Source organism: Hemicordylus capensis, chromosome 1 (assembly GCF_027244095.1).
Source record: "Hemicordylus capensis ecotype Gifberg chromosome 1, rHemCap1.1.pri, whole genome shotgun sequence".
In the NCBI taxonomy this organism is placed as follows: domain Eukaryota; kingdom Metazoa; phylum Chordata; class Lepidosauria; order Squamata; family Cordylidae; genus Hemicordylus; species Hemicordylus capensis.
Genome location: NC_069657.1, coordinates 127,920,422 through 127,946,936, shown reverse-complemented (window position 1 = coordinate 127,946,936; position 26,515 = coordinate 127,920,422). Strand labels below are relative to the sequence as shown.

The 26,515-nt window shown below is 45.2% G+C and overlaps 2 protein-coding genes across 2 annotated transcripts in view; both read left to right on the top strand.

Moving 5' to 3' along the window:
* Window positions 1–6,607, top strand: part of CD81 (CD81 molecule) — a 112,262-nt gene extending 105,655 nt beyond the window's left edge. The window contains exon 8 of the mRNA XM_053246771.1: window positions 700–6,607. Within this exon, the coding sequence (XP_053102746.1) occupies window positions 700–762 (63 nt within the window). The 3' untranslated portion in view covers window positions 763–6,607. The remainder of the gene's footprint in view (window positions 1–699) is intronic.
* Window positions 6,608–25,104: 18,497 nt separating this feature from the next.
* TSSC4 (tumor suppressing subtransferable candidate 4) lies at window positions 25,105–25,937 on the top strand. The gene is given in 2 exon segments (XM_053247652.1): window positions 25,105–25,483; window positions 25,486–25,937. Coding segments are annotated over 2 exon segments (831 nt in total).
* Window positions 25,938–26,515: the final 578 nt, after the last annotated feature.

Below are 26,515 nucleotides of genomic sequence, written 5' to 3'. Positions count from 1 at the left end.
TGAAGGCCTGGGGCACCTCAAGTGAATCTTCTCTCCAACTCTTTGAACTGCATATGGGGCTGGAGAGGAAGCAAAAAGAAAAGGAAGAACAGCAGACCTCTTTCCTCTTCACTCTTCTTTTCTGGTGGTTGTACAGGTTGATTCCTCTGACCCCCAACAATCCTCATGTCCCTATTTTTGTCCCTGGAAGCTATTAGCTTCTCCTCTTTCTTCGCTCACAGAGCAGGGAGGAGCCACCATCTCCTCAAGCAAGAACTATGCCCTTCTCCCTTTCCTCTCTGTTCTCCTCCTAAGCAGCAAGGGAAGAAAGAGGATGCTGGTTAAAATGTACCTTCTTGACTAACCATGTTTAAATTTATTTAGTGTGAGGAAAACTAGAAGTTCTGAAAATTATTGAGCAGTAGAATTACATCTAAGAGGTTTGGGTGGTGGTTGTTTTTTACTATTTATAAACTGGTAGAACACAGTTTAGTGTTTTGTCTTTTAATTTGTGACAATAACAAAACAACCAAATTAAAATCCACCTCGGATTACTTTTCCCGAGTTTCTTTGCCTTGTGGGTTCCTGCAAAAGTAAGTGGGTGTATAGGTGGGTATGATGGGCCTGTCTGCAGCAGATACTTTATCTGTCTCAGGAATATAACTGTAGGTTTGAGCTGAACCCTTCCTGATGCTACTTTTTCTCTCTCTTGGCCTGCAGATCTTTGAAATGATCTTGAGCATGGTGTTGTGCTGTGGCATCCGAAACAGCTCCGTCTATTGAGAAGTGGAAGGGCAGAGGCAAGATGACGGTGCCGAAGGGACCCCCAAATGCCACTGTCTGACCAGGAGACACTTCCAACAAAAGACAAAGAAAATTATGTATATAAATATTTCAGATATTGCCATACAGTACTTATTCATTCTTACTTGGAAGTCTTTTTTTTAAAGGGGGGGGAGTTTTCCATATATTTGTTGCGGAGTTAGTTACACATCAGTAGGTGTGCTAGAAAAGTTATCATGCCAGTGGTTCCAGGCCTTGATCAGAGAGCCTTTCTTTCACTTTCACTTCCTCTTGTCATTGGTTCTGTGTTGTCACCCTGAAATTCAACAGGATATTATGCACAGGTACCACCCTTTCTGTGAGGAGCATGGACACTCTTGCATTTTTTATTTCGCTCATGAGTGACTGGAGAAGGGGCCCTAGAGTATCCCTTTTTGACACCTGCCTTGATGATAAGCAATCTGGACCTGTTCAAAATCTGTGAGAGTGTAAGGCTGCAAGAGTCCTTTGGAGGAAGATGTCCTTTTCAGTGGTGCTATTATGTTGTTTAAAATGCAAATTTTTATTTCCCACAACCCACCCCCACTCCTTCAGCAATGAGTGAAGAGACTTTTCATTGTTCTTATAAATCTATTACCTTGAAAGTCATTGTGTGCGAAGGCCAACTATCTGAGAATCCAGAAGTCCTCACAAGGTGTCCATTTCACAGCAGGGAGAGTTTAACCCTTAATCTGATCTTTAATTTTGATCTGACACTTAGCATACAGATTTTTCCTTTTCCTTTTCATCTAAATAGGCCTGGTACTGGAATACTAAAGCTTGCTATACCTTGCTCTAAAACTAAACTCCTTTTCATGATTAGTTCTGAAATGTAAGTATTGTTTGTTGTCATTTTCTTGGTAACTGCATAGCATTCAAATGATGCCAAAAAGTATCTATTGAAGGAAATCATTTAAATAATGGTTGGAAACTTATTCATTAAAGATACCGTTTTTAAGGAGGCACTTGTCCTTGTGCCTTTTTTTAAACTTGAGGTTCTAAAGCTGGATAAATGCCAATTATAATGGTACATAGGTATGACTTTTCATATAGAATTTGTAACATGATCTCATTTTCAAGAATTAGAAGTGAAAGTATAGCAAGTCTTCTGTGCTTTTTAAGTAAAGCTATATTTCAATTCTCAACCCTCATCTTATCACATCTGAGCTGCAAATACATAACCCCTTTTGTTTCTCTTGAGTTGACAGCTCAAGCAATTTCTTTCCTTTCACCTAGTTGAGTTTTAAATCCAGTTGTTCCACCCCCACCTCCCAAAATGGTTCCCTCTAACAGAGATTCCCATATGTTGTTGACTACAACTCCCAGTATCCTTAGCTATAATGGCTTTTGCTTGGGGATTCTGGGAATCCTTGTTAGAGGGAAAACTGGTTGCAGATTGAAAATGAGAGTTTGGAGCAAGAGGCCTTGAAGCTTATTCTCATGACCAGGTGAAACCAGGCTAAGGGAGCCTAGCCCAGTTTTGCCTGGTCGTGGGCTGCATCGGGAGCCACGCGGCTCTTGGCAGCAAGCCTCTCTAAATGCCCCTCCCCTTAAATGAGGTTGGTGGAGTGTGCGCTCCGCTAATCCCATTTATTGGATCGTATGTCGCCACAGTGTGGTGACTCAAAAGGAGACCCCCGACTGGGAGGTGGTGTTGGGGGGGGGTCCCCAGAATGCCCCGCATACTCGCACGGGGCATTCTGGGACTTCCGAGGGCCAGGAGGCCCCCGATCCCCACCAGCCCAACCGGTTTCATGATGGAGGCAGTAAGTGTGGACGGCCAATTTGGCCACGCAGGGCGAATGACTGCTCATTTGCGGGGAGAGTAGGCCGAGCCCATTCTCCCCACAAATCCCCTCACGGCTCTCCACGCTGCGAGTACGCTGCTCTCCATGCTGCTCTCACGGCTCTCCATGCTGCTAGCCCAGGTTCCACTAACCTCTTTGCTATTATCCAATGGCCATGTCCACAGGTGTGTGTTGTTATTTGTTTTGTAACACAGGATTTAGCAGCATTGACTAGCCCTATAGTCTAGTCTCACCAAGGCACCATCATGCTTGCTGCCTCAGGCAGCAGATTGGTAGGGAGATCCTCCTACACCTTCGCAGCCTCCACCAGCCCCCAATCTCCCAACCCAGCAACAACATACCAGCCACCACTGCTGCTGCTCCTCCTCCCATTCCCGCATCTTCAAAAGGCAGAAGGAAAGTGTTTGCTATATCTTGCTCAAAAACTAAACTGTTATTCACTGATTCCTTCCCCTCTTGTCTTTTCAAAATGTGTGAGAAGCAGCAGCAGCAGTAGCACACCACAAGGTAAGCTGGCGGGGGGCTGCCAGAGGAGATGGGGGTGGGGATCAGTGCAGTGCTGCCTCAAGTGATAGGGGTTGAGTGGGATTGGACTGCCCCTGGTTGCAGAGGTAAATTGATCTTGGTTTTCCTCTGCTGTTCCCCCTAGCTGCAATAAATTCTCCGAGGTAAATTATTTGAGAACAACAAGGGCATAAGCAGAAGGGACACACAATGCTATTCCAGCAATAGTTGAAAAGCTTTTAGTTCTCATTTGGAACTCTGCTTATATGAACTCCTGGACTAGCTGTGTTTCCAATTCATAAATTGAAGTAAAGCCAGGGACTCTGCGCAAATGTACTCTTAGGGCACTTTCAAGACAGTTCAGGAAACACACTGGTCATTGTTTGGGTCCCCCACCCCACTCCCTTTCCCATTCTGGCTTGGCCTGCTGGCCTTAAAAAGCTGCACCAAATCAACCTGTATTATTGGCTAAGTTAGCAGTGTCTCAGTCTTACAGAAATGGTTGTGGGGAGGGGGTCAACCTCTTTTAGCCTTAGAAACAGCCTTAAAGCAACACTGCCCTGAATGTCAAGCTTTGCATGCACTAGAAACAGGAATTGATTCCATCTACCCACTCTTTAAAGGCTTTTGAGTCACATGCTCCAGTATAATAGGCTAGATGTACAATTTTAGATATCAGTTGTGCATGTACATTTATTTACATATATGTGCATTGGGGTTACCAGTGTGCAGAATGGATGTGTAACTCGCTGCCTTTTGTTGAGTGTCCTTGAGAAATGTATATAAATACACCACTATACATTCTTGGTTTCAGTTTTTTCTACACCATATGTTTGATATTGTTCAGCATTCAGCTGATGATGTATTAGCCAGAGCTCTGTTGGAAGATTCCCTGGTCTGTCCTCTATGAACTGAACATGGATGAAGTACGTTCTGAAAAACATCTGCTATAAGCACAGGTTATGCTGTTAGGATGGTGTTTTTGTAGATGGTCAGAGTAGATGACTATTGAGCAACACTGAGCATTGCCTCAGAATGGGCAAGAGGAAGGGGGGAGAGAAGCATTTGACCCAGTTCTCAGGGGGGTTGTCTTATGGACAAGGAACAAACTACATGTTGCATAAAAATCAGTTTAACAAAGCCTTGACTTTTTCTTTCTTTAAGGAAAGCTGTGGAGCGTGCAGTTTTAAGGGGAGGAGAAGCTGGAAGGAAGAGGTACTTAAGAAGAGTACATGCATATCTGGAACTTTGCAGCAAGGACAAATGGGAGGGGGGATAACAATTCTGAACAGGGAAAAATAGCAAGAGAATTATTAAATACCCTCTCTTTTCTCCCTCCCTTGCCTCTCTGCTGATCCAAACCACTCTCTGGATGCTGGTTTTCATCCTTCCTTTCTTTCTTTCTTTCTTTCTTTCTTTCTTTCTTTCTTTCTTTCTTAAGTTGAGGCTTTGCTAAACTTGTTTGCATGTAATATACTGTTAACCACCTAGAAAGAGGTAAGCAGTAAGAGCTGAAAAGTGCTCATGGTGTCAAAAAGTGTTGCTTTAGTGGTCAGTAAGCTGTGAAAACTAAATAGAACCAATACTGCTGGACCACTGAAGGCCAGGAATGTTGGCTGGCACCTTTGTGATGTGCTCAGAAATCTTGGGGAAGATCTTAAGAGCACAGAGAGGTTCTCTGAAACAGGCAAGGATAATGTATGGATTAGTCTACAGAAATGGTGACAGCATCGTAAAAGCTGTTCATGGGCTGTCCCACTTTTAGATTGTGGGGAATTGTATGACTGAATGCCCCACCCACACCTGATTTGTCCTTCTCAATTAGACATTGAGAAGAGATCTGCTTTAGGCTTCTTCCTTCCTTTTTGGTAGATCCTTGTGTGCTGGGTTTCTTTCTTTCCAAGGCAGAGCATGCATGTACACTGTCTGAAGTAGTACAGCTCATGTACTGTGTCAACTGGGTTTATTTCAGTGCCAGTCATGACAGGATCTGTTCCCGTTTTCCTTTGCTTTGTTGTCTGTCTGAACACAACCAAGGAACTAGAGAAAGAAAGTCTGTGTTAGCATCAGAATTCCATTATAGGTTGATGAATTGCTTAAATATATTAACCCCAATGTGCATGCCATATGATTTTGCTTTAAGATGAGAATCCTATACATACATTGGAGTAAATCCCATTGAACATAGGGACTTGATTCCAAGTAAACACATGTATGACTGCTCTGTAAATGTGCCTAAATAGGGATTGGTGATATGGAGGGCCACTCTTCAAATACAGTATGGCCCCATTATTTCAGTGATGAAGACCTGGGTTATAGAGGCCTGTTCCTTAAGTTTGATGAAGAGGGAAGAGAATTCAGGACTTGCACAGATGCTCCTGTGTGAAGCAAACTATCAGAATAGCTTTTATTGCTGCAAGCAATAGCTTACCTAATAACATATTTACCAGTACTGTGTGAAGCATTGTCTTCACAAAGACAGATCTGAGGTTAACAAAGAAATATTTTATTGTTTGTAGTTCCCAAAGAAAATCAGTTGGCAGTGTTGGGCTCTGTGGTATAATTATGCAGAAATGCTTAACTTTTGAAGATGGCTATGTTGTGGAAGAAATTACAGAGAGACTTCTTCTGAAAGTACAGCATTCCTTTTGAGGCCATGGGGAAGGCCAACCAGAGCTGCTGACCACATTGTGCTGAATGCTTAGGATTGTTTTATACTGTGGAGCATGCCACAAGCTGTATGTGTGTGTTAACTACCATTTCTTCTCTGCCTTTTTGTCACTTTTTAAATGTTCCTCTTAGCGTGTATTTTGTGATGAAACCCTATGTCTCCTACAGCCAGTAAATCCTAACACCTGAATGCTTCACCTGTCAACTCTCCATAGCACTGGCAAAGCCAGCCTTGGGAATGGAGAACAAATGGCAAGGCAGCCCAGGGAAGAGTGGGAAATGACCCTTGTCGATTGCAGTGATTATCGGCCAGCCGAGTCCTGCTATGTTCAGAGGAAAGCCATGAAGGAACTCATCACTGCCAAAAAAGATGGGGCTTAAATTAAGGTAACAAAATGAGCTTCTGAAAAGCAAAGTAACCTGTTCCCAACTAGCCTAATGGGAGAAGTAGTCTGTCTTGAGGACGTGCTACAATTGCCCATTCTAGCTACAGGTTGCCACAGACCCATTTGCCGTGAGTGAGAACAGGCACTCCTACAAAGCTGTGAACCTACAACAGCCTTGGCTCTATCTCCATCTTGCCTACAGCAAACAGTCTGGCCTTGCAACTTACTCTGGTAGTTGCCTCCAGCAAGGGTAAGCAGGGGAGCGTGACATGCCCCTGCCTCTCCGCTCCCGCCCTTCTCTTGCCCTTGGCTGTGCTTATGCGCTGAAATGTCCTCTTGCTATTGTCTTGCTTGTTTTATCATGAATGTTAAAGGAATCTGTCAAAATAACTTTTTTAAAAAGTGATATATGAAAACAATTAAACATCCAAAAAGCTAGTGGTTGTACTGTCAGATTTATTCCTTCCCCAACACCATAGAATGAGTGTGCTAACTGGCTTTCTGGACGAAGTCCAGCTTGGGTGAATTCTGCTTCCGTAATACTTCCTCTTGGATTTTTTTTTTAGCAGCTACTGTTTAAAATGCTGCTATGCTTCATCCTGGCATTGTGCAACACGACCTCTGTGTCAGACAGCTCACTAGTGGTATACATCATTCTAGCAGTCTTCTCAGTAGCAAAAATCATGGCTATCATGTAAAGCAAGTGTGATAAAACATCTAGACTAAATGGGAATGTTATGAGGAATGATGTAGAGAATACTCATTTGGAGGTCAGCTTAAGAAATCTGAGTCACCTACAGATATAGGAATCTGAAATATTTCTCCCATGCTATGCAGAGCTAACACATGAAAAGCAGAGACTGGTATCTACAAATAAGTCATATTTATATATCCCTAGTCCAGGTTATAGTTTTGACAACGAGTGCTTCCAGTCATGTGGGGGACAGGGGTCTAGGTACCAGACTAAAGGTAAAGTGTGCCGTCGAGTCGCTGTTGACTCCTGGTGACCACAGAGCCCTGTGGTTTTCTTTGGTAGATTGCAGGAGGGGTTTACCATTGCCATCTCCTGTGCAGTGTGAGATGATGCCTTTCAGCACCTTCCTATATCACTGCTGCCCGATATAGGCATCTCTCATGCTGCCTGAGAAACATACCAGTGAGGATCTGAACCAGCAACCTCTGGTTTGCTAGTCAAGTCATTTCCCCACTGTGCCATTAGGTGGCTAGGTACCAGACTAGGTACAGTGAAATTGACAAGAAGGAAACTAGGCTAAGGGGTGGAAGGATAGGTTAGTGAGTAACAAAGATCAGGGTTACACACGATCACTAACCATGTCAAAATTCACCTCCCTTTAAGCAGGTAGCCTCATTCAGATGCTATTAAAAAGAACAGTATACTTTGTCTGAAGTGGCGGAAGCTATAAGTGTGACGGTGGGCAGTTCTGTGAGCAGAAGACCTAGGCGCCTGAGTCTCCTGCTCATGGAAGCACCTGCTGCCATCACACTTGCAGCCTTTGCTGCATCAGATGAAGAGTGTGTAAGCATGAGTGTCCCAGGAGGAGAGTGACAGATGCTGTGGTGGGGCGGGAGTTTGGTTCCTACATGTACAACGTCCTTTTTAATAACATCAGAATGAGGCTAATATAGTGCTATATTTAGTGCTATATTCAGTTCACAGATAAAAGGACTGGGTTCAATTGCAGTGAAATTCAAATGCAAAGGTACGTATACTCTCTCTCTTTCTCTCTCTCACTAAAAGCACTTCGAATTTAAAAAACCGGCTCATAAAAATATAGGATCACAATGACTTGGGATGAATCTCTTCTGTAGCCTTTTTTTTTTTAAGTGTCTCTAAGTGGGGGAAAGGCATGAGTGCACACCCAAAATCTTGTAGTGGACCAGTTCTCCACATCAATTACTGTATGTACACAGTTCGGAAACTGCAGTTAGTACAGAATGCAGCAGCCAGGTTGGTCTCCGGGGTTGTTCAAAGATATCATATCACACCCATTTAAAAAAAACTGCACTGGCTGCCAATAAGTGTCCGAGCAAAATACAGTGTGCTGGTTATTACCTACAAAACCCTAATCAGCTTGGGTCCGAGGTCTTTAAGAGAGCACCGCCGCCTTCACCAGCCCCATCACCTGTTAAGATCATCTGGGGAAGTTTGGTTGCCACTAGCTCGGTTGGTGGCAACTCAAAACCAGGCCTTTTCTAGAGTTGCCCCAGGACTCTGGAACACGCTTCCTAACGAAATTAGAGTAACTCCTTCTCTGAATGTTATTAAGAAGGACCTAAAAACCTACCTGTTTAGTCAGGCTTTTCGTTTATAGTTTTAAAGCTTTGGTTTTAGAGTTTTTATTGTATTTTAAATTGTTTTAATTATATTATTGTTTTAATTCATTTTATATTGTGAACCACCCAAAGACTTTTTTGTATGGGGCGGTATATAAATGTACTAAATAAAATAAATAGATAAAAATAACTGAATTAGGAGTGGGGTAAGTTCTTTGGTTTTATTTAAAATATTAGCATTATTTTGTTACTGTTAGCAAGACTAACAACGACAAAAAAAATTTTTTTTAATGCAATCGCCTTATCAAAATTATCAAATGAAAATCACAGTACAGTTCAAACTGCAAATAAAAGCACGGGAATATTGGTAAAACCCAGTCTCTAGAATGAATATGTGTTGTGGGAGGTAAAACCAGTTCAAAGGATTTGGGTGAGGCGTACTGCAGACCCATAGGCTGTTTTCTCATCTACCATCCTACATACATAAAAATTGACCCAAGCTAATGTATTTGTAACCAGTAATGATGATACACTCATATTGTTCTGCTGTCATCCTGTTCTGCTTCCAAAATCCTGCAGTACAGGAAATATTACTTGCTTTGTGTTGGCCAGGCTTACAATATTGTTCATTTCTCTTCAGCATTGAATTTGAGTGCTACTCTTAATAGATTCTGTGCTCTAAGGCATAGGATTTTTTTTCCCAAGCTATGTACTGATTTTTCACACTATGAAACTCTAGATACTTGAACCATAGCAAATGCCCCATTTGGCTCAAGACACATTCTGTAGAATACATAGTGGTTAATCTACTATGGCCAGGATGTTTTTTTACACGGGGCTTTTAGTGTGCATCTCCTCTGGAATGGAGAGTGTGCATTCACATACTGGCCAGATTTACCCCAAAGTCCCTGCGAGCTATCAAGGAGCACTTCACACACGATTTGGAATTTTCCTTGTGCGTTAGAGTGCAGCCCAATTTGTATCCAGAGTTTTTAAAAATCTACTTTTTGCATCTGTTTTGGGAGGCAACTTTGAACTCATGGTAAAGCCTGTTGTGTGGAAAATGTTCAGGAGGGCTTTGACTTGTCTGGAGTCCTTGTTATGCAGCAAAAATTTGTAATTGTTTAGATAGTTTCAGCATTGTTCAGCACACTTATTTTGCTTTCCCTCAGCCACTTCAACATGCTGGTTGAAGGAAATAGCTTTAGTGTCTGTTTTTTCTCTGTGCGTCTTAAATTTGCATTTTTAATTCGCGTTTTGCACATGAAGAACTCATGTCTAAATGCCCTAGAATACCATCACTTCTGCTACCTGAGCCACTAGAAACACAAGCCCACTCCCTTAATTCTATGCTCTGTGTCCAATATTTTCCTAAAGCAGGAGAGCTCTAACCAGGAGAGAGAAGCAGAACAGCACAGCAAAAGGGAGGACAAAGGAAAAGAGAAAATAATCAGTATTTCTCTTAAGCTGAACACATTGCATGGTATGATTAATTCACACTCCCTATTAAACTGCTAAAGTCGGTGAAGAAATAAGAGCTGTTGCTATTGTTTTGCAAGGAGAGTAAGACAATTTGTTATGTTTGAGGTTAATAGGAACAGTTAAAACATGCTTGTGTCCTTGATTTTAAAAAAATAGCCCTGAGAGAGAAGACACAGTGCAATAGGCTTTACAATGGACATCCAAATATTTGAATAATCAGCTCAGCATCAATGCCAGCTTGTTGAGGTTTTTGGCACACTTCATTTGAAATGAAGTATTAAAATGGATCTCCCCCAAGGCTACTGTAACTTATGTGTCTCCATCGTTGCATGCAGAGTTTCCAACACCTGGCCTTGGAAGTGCATTCCTGCATGCTGACCAGCTGCATGGTAAAAAGAAAAATGGCAGGTTCTACATACTATAGAACAATTCTATTGTTCCTGCTTCCAGATTTTTCATGTATGTTGTTCTGTGTTAGTGACAGGCAATCACAATACCTGAATACTTCACAAAGTTGCTTCTCAAACGACTCTTCTTATGAGTCATTTTTTTTCTTTTTCTCATAAAGGTGGTTTCTCCCACCCCCCACCCCCCACTGCCAAATTCTGGTGCAGAAGTGTCTCAGAATTTTATATCCTCACATGATGTCAGTATTGGGGTGTGATTTCACATTTCTGAAAGTTATAGCAATAGCACTTACATTTATATACCGCTCTATAGCCGGAGCTCTCTAAGCGGTTTACAATGATTTAGCATATTGCCCCCAACATTCTGGGTACTCATTTTACCGACCTCGGAAGGATGGAAGGCTGAGTCAACCTTGAGCCCCTGGTCAGGATCGAACTTGTAACCTTCTGGTTACAGGGCGGCAGTTTTACCACTGCGCCACCAGGGGCTCTTTAACTTTTTTAAGTTATGGTCCGAATATTTTTCTGGACCATGCCCACCAAATCTGAAGATGTTTCAAAGGATAATCAACTAATGTGTAAATGCATTTACTTCAAGTTCAGCAGTAACTGGAGAAGAGGAGGAGAAAATAAAATTGCTGTCATATGAACCAATATAGTACCTGCTTGGTACTATGGTAGTTTGTAGTGTAGACAAAACCCTAGGTGACATCGTCAGGGTTCAGATAATGTTCCAACCAGCTCCCTTTAATCACTGGATAGGGAAGCATGCCTTCACCCCCGTGCACCAGCCCCCAATTCTGCAAAGGGTGTGTGGCAGTTCCTGTATCCAATGTCACCATTCAATGGTCCTCTCCTATAATATTTACTGTCCTTGATAGCGGGGGAATGCTATAGACAAGGGGTGTTCTTGCAATAGAGGAAGTCCAAATATTTTTTTAAAGACTTTTTTGTTTCACAATTTGCAAACAAACAAAAGAGAGTCCTTTCTGAGAAATACACAATTCAAAGTATAACCAGTTATAGCTTGCTCTGTTTCAGTCAAAGTCCCATTTCCCCCAGCTGCTTCCTTGCATTAACTTCCAACCGACTCCACATCATGCTTCCTGACATCTATAGAACTATGAGGAGGAGACCTGGTCTTGTGGTAGCAAGTATGACTTGTCCCCTTTGCTAATCAGGGTCCACCCTGGTTGCATATGAATGGGAGACCACATGTGAACACTCTAAGAAATTCCCCTGAGGGGATGGGGCTGCTCTGGGAAGACAATCTGCATGCTTACATGTAGACGGTTCCATGCTCCCTCCTAGCATCTTCAAAATAGGGCTGAGAGAGACACCTGCCTGCAACCTTGAAGAAGCCACTGCCAGTCTGTGTAGACAATACTGAGCTAGATGGACCAAGGATCTGACTCATTATATGGCAGCTTCCTATGCTGCGAACTCCTGTCAATCCAAGTACCTGGCAACAACTATACACTTTAACTCACTATATGTTGTTTGGTCTGGAGATTAGACACATCATTCTTAACCAGTCTGTCTTTCACAGGGTGGTTCAGACGAACTGCCCCCATGTGATTAGCTGCCAACATGCCAGTTGGGGGTGGGAGATATGGACCCCCCATGCACTTCCACCATGCAATTAAAGGAGCCAGTTGGAACATCAGTCACACTGTTTGGAATTTGGATTTTTTAATTCACTGGCTTTGAAGTGTTTTTTTCATGAAACTACCTTCTCTTTCAGCATTAATGCTCCAAGAACTGCTCTGGTAATGCCACACACAGTAGAAATGGTTGATGTTAGGTATTTGTACATGGAAGTATTAATTGGATCTTAGGAGGAAATCCTACAGTACTTCTATTTTGAGCTTTCCTCCCTTCTCAAGCCAGAAGAATGTTGTTTTGTTGTACTCTTGCCTGTTATTTCTGACAAACATATTTGGAACACAGTTTACTTAACCTAAATTACTGTAATTAGCAAACATTCAGAAGGCTTGCAGACTTGAAAACGGACAATGCAAATGAAAGGCCAGCAGTTTAGATGATAGAGATTGCCACAGTTAGGGGCCTGCAGGCTAAAGAGATTCCTTCAGACTTTAGATCTACAATTATAACTTAACTTTGAAGATGTCCAGTCTTGCTGGTTTCCTTTAGGCTTCCGTGCCTACATCAAAGATGTCCAAGAACATTTGCCAGGGTTGTAAAGCAAATTTTATTTCTACTGTTTTTTTTAAAATGCAAAGCAGAAACCCTTCCATTTCTTAAAACAGTAAAACGTGCAAAAGAGCATAGCAAATCCCTGCCACATGCAACTGAAATCAACCATTTTTCATGATAGCCACTTGGAGATAATAAATACCACTAATAATAGTAATAATGGCAGTTAATATTTAAGTAGTTTGCCACCAATTATGTCAGCACCAAAGCTATATAAAGGGAGGAGACCTGGTGGTAGCAAGCCTGAATTGCCCCCTCAGCTAAGCAGGGTACACCCTGCTTTGCATTTGAATGGGAGACTACGTATGTGGGCACTGGAAGATATTCCCCTCAGGGGATGGGGCTACTCTGAGAAGAGCATCTGCATGCTTACAAGCAGAAATTTCCAAGTTCCCTCCCTGGCATCTCCAATATAGGACTGAAAGATTCCTGCCTGCAACCTTGGAGAAGCTGCTGCCAGTTTGTGCAGACAATACTGAGCTAGATGGACCATTGGGCTGACTTGGTACATGGCAGCTTCCTATTTTCCTGTGATATTTGACTATATCACAAGATGCAAATATTTGCTCAAAACAGGGGAGGGAAGAGCGGGGGGGGCATGTGTGCCCAGCCCCCCCTAAGCTACAAGGCTCCTGGTGTGGGATAGGGTGCAGCAAAGAAACCTTGTGTTGGTGGGGGCCTTGCATGGTGGTGGCGGTGGGGGCTGCACCATGATGCCCTTTTGGTTGCCTGGGGCCCTGGGGTGTTGGGGCCAGATGGGTTTATGCTGGAGCCAGCTCCATATGCACAGGGGTGCTGGCTTACTGCCCGGACGTGCCCACTGGGCTGACTCCCAGTGGCCCTGCATGTGGACCAACAACATGAATGGCAAACACCCACCCTGCAGAACCCCGAAGGTTCCTTGTGGTGGACTAGGGGGCGTTCAGGCCTATGGGTGCTCCCGCAGGGGAGCAAAGAACTGCCCCTGAGCTCCTTATGAGGCCAGAGTGGGCAGGGCCCTGGCATTAGCAGCTGGGATTGATAGAGCTGTTGCTGAGGAACAAAGGGTAGCAGTTGGTTGGCAATTCTATAAATAGAATTGGATATGCATTTCAGGCGGGTAGGGTTGCACTGTGCACTCAGAAAACTTTGTAGGCCCGCATCATCTGAGCTCTGGCCTCTTGGGTGACCGACCTCTCTCTCCCCCTCATTCAGGTCCTTTTCATGAAGCAAATCACAGGTGGCCTGCATCAGGACCTTGGCAAGCTGGAGATGGTCCACATACCTCCTGTTGCATAACTGGGCCACGCGCTCCTCATTGGTCATTGGCCTGTATGGGGTGGGATCTGGCTGATCCACAGGAATGGAAGGCACTGGCAGGTCTCACAGGTCTTCTTGCACAGTTTGTGGCTGGCCAGGTTCCTCTCTGTGATGCTGCAGGGAGGAGGCATGGAGAGGGAGAACAGCATTCTAGTGAAGCTTGAAGAAATCCTTTGGCATTACCAGCCTAGATGTCAGGGAGTTATTGCCTCTCTCCCCCCCACATGCGGCACATCTTTTTACCAGAAGACTCTACCTTCCCTCATGGACTGCACAATATGTCAGGATGGGAGGGGATGTGCCACTGTCAGGGTCAGCATTGACAGACTGTCTTGGGACCTTAGGGTCACACTCTTTTAGGCAGGCAAGCTTCCATTGCTGGGAGAGGTAGGAGCCCCTGTGTGTGCCCCCCTGTGGTGCTCGTGATCGAGCATTGCTTGGCAGCGTGCATCCATGGGCCCCCACTGCCCTCCATTCAGCTTTTGCACCTGCTTTTCTCCACTGCCATCCATCCCAGATTAGAACGTGCTTTGGTGGAGAGAAGAAAATGCACCCCCACACAGCCAGCCCACCGCCGTGCTCCAGACCCATGCCACACCCCCACACTGTCCCCCACACTACACCACACCCCAGAACCATGGGACTAGCACATCCACCTCACTACCATGCACAGGAACCATCACCCCACCACCAAACACCAACTACCACATGCACTCTGCAATCTCTATGGACACTACCCCACTCCACCCACCTTTAAACATTACATGACCCATTGAAGGAGACATGTTCACTCACTTGGTCAATTCAGCAGCGTGTAATGTTGCTCTTTGTGGGTGTGCTGGCGGGAACCTATACCTTCAGCTGCCACCTCATGGGACGGTGGTCCCCAAGTGGCTGTGGCAACCCCCAGTGCCAGACACCACATCAGGTGGTGTGTGGGCAAACAGTTCCTCAGAGCAGACTTTTCCCAGGCCTTGGTCCTGGGGGCTGCCAATTCCAAGTCCTGCCCCTTGCAGGATCACACACTCCAGAAGGGAGGTCTGGCTGTCGTCCACGAAGAGGTGGGATGGGGACAGTGGGTGCAGGTCTCGTCAGCATCATCAGCAGAGTCGATGGCATAGAGACCAGATTACAGGGGATGTCCAGCAGGATCCACGAACTGCACCAGAATGAGTTCCCCGTGATCCCTGGCATCCCTTGAGGTTTCTCTAGGTTGTGCAGCAACTGGTGCATCTGAGAGTCCAGGAAAGAGCCTTGCAGGCACCTCAGGTGCCCTGGAGAGTGTTGTAGGCACTGCACTTGTTGCCACTAGACCACTAGGCCAGGCAGAGGTTGCTGCTGTGTCGGAAGAAGAGGCAGCATACTGTCTCCTTGGGACCCAGGTGCAGCTAGGGACACACACACCCATTGCAAGAGGAGGAAAAGTGGGGGTGGCCAGACAGGGCACCATGGATGTGGCCTCTATTTGCACATGGGCTGGGGTCATGGCGGCCAATTGTTGAGTGGGCCTGCTTACCCCCTGCACAGTTGTAAGTGTGGACATCTGGCTAGCCCTCTATCTCCTCCCTGGGTTTGGGTGGCCAGTCCCCATTATGGTCCCCAGGATGATGTCCCTCCTGTCCAGCAGAATGGATGCCAGCATGTCATAATGGGCCATTGTCCTGGGCTCCACTCGGAAAAGCTTGTTGTGTGTGGTCACCTCTTTAATTTTATTTTTTGAGGTGCTGCAGCCTCTCCTTGCACTGCTTGGCAGTGTGCTGGTACCTACGGAGAGTCATCTGGTGGGAGATCCAACCGTAAGTGGCCTCATTGCGGAACTGGTTCTGCAGTTGGGCCTGCACCCCTATGCTCATCTATAGTTCCACAAAGAACCTGGTCTCTGCATCCATCCAAAGCTTGGCAGGGACCTTTTTTGAAGTGTCTCCAGCATGACTGCTCCCCTTGGCACTGACAGGGCCAGCGCCACCAGCTGGTGTGGCAGCAGAAGACGGCTGGGTCTGCATGGCTGTTTGGAGCACCTAAGCATCTGCGTGAAGCTCAAAATCACGGAACACCAAACTCAAGTGGTCACATGACTGGCAATCAGGGTGCGTGTATACAATGGGTCATCTGCAGTGTGCACACTTGCGTAGGACTGGACGCATGTGGGTGTGGCCAGATAACTAATTTACGCATAGCAGGATAGGGCCAAGTGCAAGGACATTGCCCTCGTCAAGAGTATCTACTGCAGACATTCCCAGATAGTGCTAGGGATGTGCACAAAGTCACGGTTTGAAATCGCTTTGCCTGTTTCAATTAGAAGCCCCTGGTGGTGCAGTGGTAAAACTGCCGCCCTGTAACCAGAAGGTTACAAGTTCGATCCTGACCAGGGGCTCAAGGTTGACTCAGCCTTCCATCCTTCCGAGGTCGGTAAAATGAGTACCCAGAATGTTGGGGGCAATATGCTAAATCATTGTAAACCGCTTAGAGAGCTCCGGCTATAGAGCGGTATATAAATGTAAGTGCTAACTGAACCTGGCATGTTCAGTTTTGGCACCCCCTTGAGCCAGGACCGGTTCAGTTTGAAATTGAGCCAGTTCAGGCCGAGTTTGAGGGTGGCAAGGGGCGTTAAAACAGTGTAGAAAAGGTAATGACTTACTGCTGCCAAGGGCTACAGTGGCCTTGAGGGTGCTGCGGTGGCCAGGGGATTCTGGTTGTTCCCATCCCCCTACCAGCCTTCCCCCAAGACTCCCTGGGCCAGTTCGGCCCATTTCAGGACAGTTTCAGGCCTCTGCACATGTAACAGCCATTTTTGGACAACTGCACATGTGCACTGGCCATTGGCATGACTCGGATCATGCCAATGGCCACTGCACATGTGTGGTGGCCCTAAAATGGGGCAAACAGCCCTGAAACAGACCAAACTGGCCCAGGGAGACTCAAGGTGAAGCCAGCGGAGAGAGGGGGAGCCGCCGGACACACACTCCCCCATGGCTGCTGCAACATCCCCCCCCCCAAGGCTGCCACAGCCTTGGCAGTGTTAAGTCATTATACAGTTTCAATACCCCACCACCACCCCAAATGTACCTGAACCAGCTTGGCCAGTTCGGCTCAACCTTGAACTGAACAGGGCCTGACTCTGCTCAAGGTTGAGGCTTTGAGCCACATCAGTTTGAGCTGGCTCGATTTCAAGCCAGCTGGCACACCCTTATAGAGTGCCTCAAAAAAGAGGGGGAAGCTTCAGGGCAATAGATATTGCCAAGGACAACTGGAGTGGGTATTGAAGACAGATTCAAATGCTCATAGGGAGAAACAAGGGGGGGGGTCAATCATGCCAAAGGGGTCCTTTGAGTTCCTATGGTTCTACATCTGTGCCATATATATGGAGCAGGACAAGGTTTCTCTCATAGAGCAAGCCCCTCATACAAGCATCCCTGCAGGTACTTAAGTTAATAAGCAAACTTCCCCACATTGTGAGGCACATGCATGGAGAGGACAACGGTGACTGTGTGGTGGGGGTCTCCTCCCCCATCACGGTCTTAACACCCACGCGCAGATACACTCTAATGTTGAATGGACCTGTGAGGAGGGGACTTGAAAGTAAACTGTACACCCCCACAGCAACAGCCCACAGGAATTCCATCATCTCACAATAGGCTAGAGGCAGTTTTACAACAGAACACTAAGTTTAAGATGCTGCAGGGAGAGCACATCAATGGCCACCTGCCCCCCCCCCCAGCTTTTAACAGCAGTAAAGTCTTTGGTTTAGCATCAGGAGAAGAGTGCCCTTGCTGTGGGTTCATTGGCACTCCATGCCCACCACCTTTCATGTGCCCAGGACCACAACAATGGGAACTGATGTTGGTGGCTGGTGAGATTACCTCACCATTTTTCATCATCCCCATCTTTTCCACCCATATTTCTTGGGGGAGGAGCACCTAGTTTCCCTTAAAAGCGACAGAAAGCTGGCAAAACCCAAAACAGTTGTGTGTCTTTAAATTCTCCAAGTGTATCACTGTTGCCAAGCAGAATGGGGAAGAGAAAGGAAGATGGCGGGGACGTGGCACTTTAGCCCACAGATGGCCATCGAGAGCCGCAGTGTGCATAGAGCTACCATGTCCCTGGGTGGGTCTGGGCCACTCTCTCAATTATTGTGTAAATGGGGCTGCATGAAACTCCCGCATTAAACCGCGGTTAGGGCAGCATCCGCATTCAGATGTAATGCCGTGGCAGTCAAACCTAAGGTTGCAGCAGCGAAACTTACGAGTTCACATTTGAGGTTCAAACTGGAGTTTGGTGAGGCAAACCACAGGTAACTTTCGGTTCAAAACTGCAGTTGCACATATTTGGGTGTAATGGAATTCCAACCTCTGCCTCCATTTAATGGCAGTTTCGTGTTATGCCCAAATGTGACCATTTTCTCCCAAAGCACAGTGAAACCTCATATATTTTTTCCTCTCTCCCTAAATTCAAGCTCTTTGTGAACTTAAAACAAACAAACAAACTGCCCCACACATAAATGCTTCCTCTACTAAAAGCAAAGAAAGCCTGAGCTTATTATCCCCATACTGTTCTGTTTTGGAGAAACTGAGAAAGAACAACTTATAGCACCCCAGCCAGGTATATTTATTCCTTTCCTAAAAGCTGGGCTAGGGCTGAGCCTGAGGGGAGAGTACTACACAACTCCTCTGTACCATGACCCACTGTTAGTATCCCCCATGTTACAGACTGAAATGGGGGGAGGGGAGCTCTTAAATCCCTAGCATTATCTCGATATTTCAGAAGGGGGAGGGACTACGGTTAACAGACAGAGACTTACAATAACTCTTTAATAAAGATTTTTGAAAGTATACCCGTTTTCGAGAGACACATAAAAAACAGTACAATTACATAAATATGTAAATATGTCATTTTGCTAATAACACCCATGTTCGAATTATCACACATCCATGTTGTGTTTGGTTGTCCCTCAAGAGACAAAATATAATTCTGCTGTAGCAAAAGTGAATTTAGTTAAATTGTTGCTCTCATCATCTTAATTTAAAACAAGCAAACTCAGTGTGCAAACCCTTTGCTATCTTACCACACTAACAGAGATAATTGAAGATCCTATTAATTATCAGAAGCCCCACCTTTAAGCCCCACCCCACCTTCCTTGTCTCTATGGCTCAATCATGTACTTCATATCAAATCCGTGATTCAGAAGCAACAAACACAACTACAGCTCCCATGATACATTGGAAAAAGCTATTCGTTCCACTGACTAAACCGTGACATGCGTGCTGGGATATGTAGTTCCAATGGCTCAGAGCAATTGTTGGTTTCGATGGTACTCCGTGGAGCGGAAATACTTTATGTCCCAGCATGCACCGAGTAAATGGTGGTTTGTGACAAAGGGCAGAAGCAGGCATTCAGAAGCAGACTTTTGCAGATGTTTATGTGTGGGAGAGCAGCGGAGGTGCCTGCCGCGACGGAGGTGTAGCAGATTTAACCCAGCCATTGTCTTAGAGCCAGCCCAAGTGAGGGGAAGAAAAATGCTAAATCATCCCCTCTCTATGCTTTCACCCACAAAGGCTGGTCCTTTTGTTTACATAGTTTTCATAGACTCTTTCAACACCCTAGCTGGGTGGATGGTTGCAGGCTATTGCTTTCTTAGTTTAGTTACATTCTAGGTAAAACAATAGACCAGTTGCAAGGATATACAGAGCACTTGAAAGGAAAATAAAAGTCTAATGCAAACTAAATAACAAACTGTTCCCTAGGCTAAACTGCCCCATGGCCCTCTAGGTTCTACCCATCTGGTGCTGATAGGTTGATCTCTGGAGATCACCAACCTGTTAGGACAGGGTTCACTTCTGGTTCATTCTTTAGGGGAGGGGAGTGGCTGATCAGTGACTGATCACTACAGGAAGTGAGCAGGTTCTCATCACTTGTTTCTCGCAAGGGAAATGAGCTCTTTGCCGGATGCTGCTACTACTGATTCCTCGGTGGGAGGAGGGTTTTCTCAGTGGGGTGAGAACTTGTCTGGGGTGAACCCTTGTCTGGGATGGCAAGTAGATGGGCCTAGGGAGTCCTGCCTTGTGATCCCCACAACCAAATGACTCAGGGGAGCTCACTTTGGAGACTTTAGCCCGTTCCCGCTGTTGTCCCCTGGTGGTGGGGTACACAGTCTCCGAACCTGGAGGCTCCATTTAGCCCAGATATTGCCTGATCGCTGCTGATAGACCTGTCCTCGTATGAATATGTATGCTTCTCTTCTCAAACAATCTAGGTTAGTGGGCATCACCAAATTTTTGTGGCAGTCCATTCTGCTGCATTAAGTACTCCCCTCCCCATAAGTTCTAGTGTTGTTGTGGGGAGGGGGTCTGACTCTTCCTTATGTTCTCTCATGTTGCAATCATCATCCTCAAATGGCTTCAAACACTACAGATCAAACCAAAGCAATGCTTTCCTCGATTTTAGAGTTTGCCCTTTCTCAAAGCCTCACAACAGCTCTGCATGAACTAAAAATATGTGCAGCCACAGTAATGCTTTGCATTTATAGTGAGATTTATATAGAGAGGGGAAAATGTTCTTCCTCTCACATAACACTAGAACCAGGGGTCATCTCATGAAACTGGGTGATTGCCAAGAAATGTAGGACCGACAAAAGGAAGTACTTTTTCACACAATGCATAATTATTCTCTGCCACATGATGTGGTGACAGCCACCAGCCTGGGTGGCTTTAAGAGGGGCTTAGATAAATTCATGGAGGACAGGTCTATCACTGGCAACTATGAGGGCTATAAGCCATCTCCATCCTCAGAGCGCCTCTCAATACCAGTTGCCAGGGAGCGAGAGGGCATGCCCTCAGCTCTTGCCTGAGGGGCTTCCCAGGGGCATCTGGTGGGGCACTGTGTGAAACAGGATGCTGGACTAGATGGGCCTTGGGCCTGATCCAGCAGGGCTGTTCTTATGTAGTGCATTTTAGTGCAGATAGCTGCCACCGGGCTTATCTGAAATAGCCCTCCAGGCCTTTGGTCCTGATTCTGCTTCCCTTCCAGCCAATACTACAAATCTGATTGACTGGCTGAGTGGGGGCACAGTCCTGCCACTTTTAATCTCCCTCTTTTTGGTACTCAGTGTTACTCTCGTTCCCATTCATTTCTCTCCGTTTTCTTCTCCCTCAAATCAGACCAGCTTGCTCACCTCCTGGCTTGCAGCACTATCCTCCTAGAATTCAGGGATTTCAATGTTCACATCCCTTATTCTGTAGTCGTCAGTTTCTGTACAAGCTGCCATTTGGTGACTGGTTCTGCCTCCACAAGCTACTATTTTGTGATGCTGGCTCCCAAGGTTCTGGCGAAAGAAAGTAGCTGCTGGAAACCTTAAGTCTGCCCACTCCTGTTAGAGTGTTCAAACAGCAACACAGCTTTGTATCACCTATGGCTCTGCTCACACACAGCGGTAAAAATATTTATATACTGTACTATGTTTCAACACACAAAAAAGTTCTCAAAGTAGTTTGCATCGCAAAATGGGGGTGAGGGAGGTTGCCTGTCCCAAAGAGACTCGCAAAATAAATAGACCACACACACAAACACAGGTGACAGCAGCTACAACTGCCCACCCCCTAAATATAAGAGCAGCAGCACTTTTAAGAGGTGCCTCTTTGCTCAGCAGCAATTATTGTCAAGGAGCAGACCCTTAACTCATTTTAAACTCTGGTTCTGCCTTCTCTGAAAGTGACTAGATGGTTTGTTTAGGCCTGACTGATTGCTATTTGTTGATAGGAATTATAACCTGCCTTTCATCTGAAAGGTGCATCTTAACTGGATCTGAAAAACAAGCGTCCCATCATTAATATTGGTTGTGGAATTCCTGAAACTGTTTATCAGATATCTTTCTGGGGTTCATCTGCATTCTGCTTGTATATAATTACGAGGTTTTGCTTTTGAGGATTGATAGCTGTGTGCCATGGGACAGCTGATGGGCCTTCTCTTGAGGCAGTCGGACAAAAGAGCCCGGCTGCACTACACAACCCGCTCTGGGCCACCCTGGTGCCCCTCAAGCGGAGTTATGGGGCTGCTGAGATTCCTCATTATTCCCTATGGGAGGAAAGCTTAAAGACGCACAAACTCCAGGAAAAAAAAATTAAAGATCACCCCTTTTATCAATTTATTTGAAATCTGGGTGGTAGCAAGCACCCATTGGAGCACTACCACCTGACCAACTCTTCTGCCCCAGAAACCCCTTTTCTGCCCTGAATCTGCCACAAAGACATGCCAACTTAAAAAATAAAATAAAAAACACCCCTTTGCCCAATTTTTTTAAAAAAATATGGGTGGTGGCTTCCTTGCACCCATTGGGCACTGCCACCCACCACAACCTGCACTTGGACACCCTGGTCCCCCACTTCCCGCTGATGAAATCCCCATTATTCCCTATGAAAAAAAGCTTAAAGACACACCAACTTCAAAAATTCTTTAAAAATCACCCCATTGCCCAATTTCTTTGAAATTTGGGTAGTAGCTTCCACCGATTGGGTACTACCACTCACCCCACTCTTTTGGCCCCAGGACCCTTTTTATTATCTGAATCTATTCAGATTTGGAAAATTTGGGTACAAATCAAATCTGGGGTGATTCGGAGGGGGTGCAGATTCGGACCAAAAAAAATCGGGGGTGATTCAATTTGGTTACAAAATGAATTTTAAAACAAATTATTTGTGCACTTCCCTAATTGCTGCAAGAGTGTGAGGTGGAGGAAAAAAAGATAATGTACTCTTCAGCTTTCCCACAGTTGAGCTACCAGGGACCAAGATTAGTATGGACAATTCTGATGGGGACCGTTCTATTCAGAGAGAAGCCACCTGATCTGAATTATATCATAATCAGATAGCTGCAAAGAACCTGTGAGTCCTTTCTTTCTGGAAATTATTTTTTTGCTTTTTCTGTTTATTGTCCAATTAGAAGCATCTAAAGCTCCACTTGGGGAAAAATAGAACCAACAGAATATAGGGGGGTTATTTTTAAGCTTTTAGATCTTGTCTGCATATTTTTATGTTATTTTAGTGCCTGGAAAACAAAGCTATTACCCAGTGTAAAATGTATTTCCTCTCCCATTCTTCTCAAAGGATTGGAGAATAGTATATGATAATTTTCTGATCTATTACTCTGATTAGACATCAGTTAAGATGGTGAACATTAAATGGCAGTCTTTATAATCCTACTAAGTTATACAGTAACACTCACTACCTGAATGGGCATGCTGATATTATCTGTGGAAGTCTGCTTTTGAATTTAAAAAGGATTATGTCTTATCAGTAGAAGATGAAAGCCACAGCTACAAAAGTGACAAATACTGTTGACATTAGAAAATTGCTATTATGCACTATTTCTTTGGGCTGATGACATGTCCAATCTCTTACTGCCAGGATACAACATCTGAGAACCTTGGTGGCTTTAACTGACCCAGAGGATGGAATTCTCCAGATGGTGAGTGACTAGTAATAAAAGGGGTCACTCCATGAAATTGATTGCCAGGAGGTCTAGGACCAACAAACAGAAGTACTTTTTCACACAATGCGTGATCCACTTGTGGAACTCTCTGCCACAGGATGTGGTGACAGCCAACAACCTAGATGGCTTTAAGAGGGGTTTGGATGACTTCATGGAGGAGAGGTCTATCAATGGCTACTAGTCGGAGGGCTGTGGGCCACCTCCAGCCTCAAAGGCAGGATGCCTCTGAGTACCAGTTGCAGGGGAGTAATGGGAGGTGAGAGGGCACGCCCTCAACTCCTGTCTGTGGCTTCCAGCGGCATCTGGTGGGCCACTGTGCGAAAGAGGATGCTGGACTGGATGGGCCTTGGGCCTGATCCAGCAGGGCTGTTCTTATGTTTACCATCATCGTAAGGCAGAACCAAGTTCAGCGTCTGTCATAAGAGCCTAAGAATATACTTCTAATCAATATTTTCAGGCCACTGAATTAGAACACCTCCTCACCACAAATGGGTATAGGGGGGAAATTGTGTAAAATGTAAGGTAAAAGTAAAGTTGTGCTGTCGATTTGGTGTCAACTCCTGGTGACCACAGAGCCCTGTGGTTTTCTTTGGTAGAATACAGGAGGGGTTTACCATTGCCATCTCCCATGCAGTATGAGATAATGCCTTTCAGCATCTTTCTATATCTCTGCAGCCCAATATAGGTGTTTCCCATAGTCTGGGAAACATACCTGTGGGGATTCAAACCAGCAACCTCTTGCTGCCTAGGCAAGGGACTTCTCCGCTGTGCCATTAGGTGGCAATGAGACGTAGTGTATACTAAAGGCAGGACACAGCATTCCCAGCCAACTTTATTTTTGGCACACGTAAACATACTATAGACATTCAGTGAGTTCAGGGAACTCAGCTACCTTGTCGTCTTATAAGCCATTTAAAAAAATATGTGTAAAACAAACCTACATTCTGGAGTGGGGCACTGTCCTGACAAAAGTAATGATTACACCACTTCAGACCTGATGCTATAAAAATAATCTGTGCTTTACACATGTGAAAGGATGAACACTTATTAACTAAATGCAAAAAGGTCATTGATATGCACTAAATGCTGTTTTTGTTTTTAAATGGGAGGAAATTATATGACTGTTCATGGGCAGGGGAGATCTAGTACTACTAGATTTAAAATTGCATGCTAGATATGTCTCAATTTTGGTTGATTTGTAAATCATTAGTTTGGATTGGACTACATTTCTTCTTTTAATTGGCAGTCTCCTGTCTTATACTGTCATTACTTCCTTGTAAGCAGGAACCTTGCCACAATTAAGAGCTCACTTTTTGGCAGGACTGTTCATTTAGTATATTCTAACAACAATCTCTGAAACATTTCAGTTAAAATGAACGTAATCTGTAAATCTGTGTTCAAAGCTGGAACACTGAAAAAACCTCCACTGAAATGTCTTTTAATAGTATATCATCACCTGGACATTTTACTGTGTGGAAGAGGATGTGATGGTGACTTTATTTAAAGAAAGAGTAACAAAAACAAGCTCCTGTTGGTATCTGTAAAGTCATAAAGGCTGTGTACAATTTTTTGCACTCTTAACTTGGAATTTTCAGTGTTGATATTCCTTGATGTAAATGAAAGAATCTCCAGGTAATTTGTCATGGTTTCACAGTTGAACTTAATTGTTCCTTTTTGTTCTCGGCTTTAAACACCCTGGACAGCTAGAAAACATAGCTTGCTACATCAGGGTCTTAACTAAGCAACCATCCAAAGATGGGAGATGAAGGTGCAGGTGAACCTTGTGTGGGTATCCTGGCAGGTGGAGACACAGATTGTGAGGGTGTCCTTCCCTCAGACACAGCTTCCCTGAGTGATTCAGATTCAGAGGACTTTGGGTTCACAGGTGAGGCTGAAGTTGATATAATATCTCCTGAGGAACTCCTCCCCTCAGATGATGTTAGTTGTGGCTCAGATGAAAGTGGTAACCCTTTGCCCAGCAAGCATAAATTCCCTGTCCAGCCATATCATCTGAAAGGCATGAGCTCAAGCTTCTCCCAGAGCAGCGAGAGCATTTTTGACTGACTGGAAGGGGCAGCTGAACTGTCAATGGCTGAAGATAATGTTATTGATGGAAGATTCAAGCCTGCTCTGCTTGACCCAACCTTTCAAGCAAGATGCTAGCAGAAAGCCTTGGAAGACAAAGACGGCCACCACCACTTCAAAAAAACTCTCCAGCTGTGTCTGACTATGTCACACACCCAGAACGCTGGACCAAGTACCGCTTGGAAGAAGTTTCAGAATCTAGTGACAAGACCAACAGGTCAATTGCCATGGAGTTCCTAGGAGGCTTGAAGAGCAGACAGAAACAAAGCTCGGTCTGTCCTGAAAGCTACACTCCCTCTTTCAGTCAGGATCCTTTCAGATCTGGTGCTAGAAGAATTGTTTTTACTAAATCCACCAAGTCTGGTTTAGATGCATCAGAAAGGAAGAGAACAGCTGGACAAGGAAGAGGCCAAGATTATTTATGCAAGCCAGGATTTCAAAGGGAAACTGCAAAAAAAAAAAAAGGTCTAACACTCAGAATGAGGATAAGAAAATTGGACTAGATCACTTAGATGATGGTATAAAAGAAGTGGAGGGTCAGAAGCAGCTAAAGTTGGACGAACTGTGCTTTGAAAGTGGGGATGTGCATGGAACCAGCTGGCCTGGTTCGGTTCAAGTCCGGGCCGGACTCGAACCCGACTGGGCCAGTTGGGTCTGGCACCCGCATGAAACCCCTCCCCCTCAAAGTCTGTCGGGGGGGTGGGGTTTGTGAACATTTTTAAAAAGAAAAATTATTTTTTACCTCATCCCCCTTGGGGCAGTTCCTGGATGTGGCGGCAGTGGGTGGTGTCCATGGAAGTCCCCCCCCCACTGGTTCTCTCTCTGCCTTTGGCTGCTCTTTGGCCGGTTTTCAGCCTTTTCCTGGGAGCCCAGTGACCATTTTGGAGGCCACACGCCTGCGCTATTGGCCTCTGCATGGCCTGGGCTACACAGAGGCCAATTGTGCAGGCGTGCGGCCTCCAAAATGGCCACCACGCCACCAGGAGAAGGCTTAAAGAATGGCTGAAGAGCGGCCGAACCAGCTGGAGGGGGACATAGAGAGAGCCGGTGGGGGAGGGGGGAACCTCCACGGACCCACCCA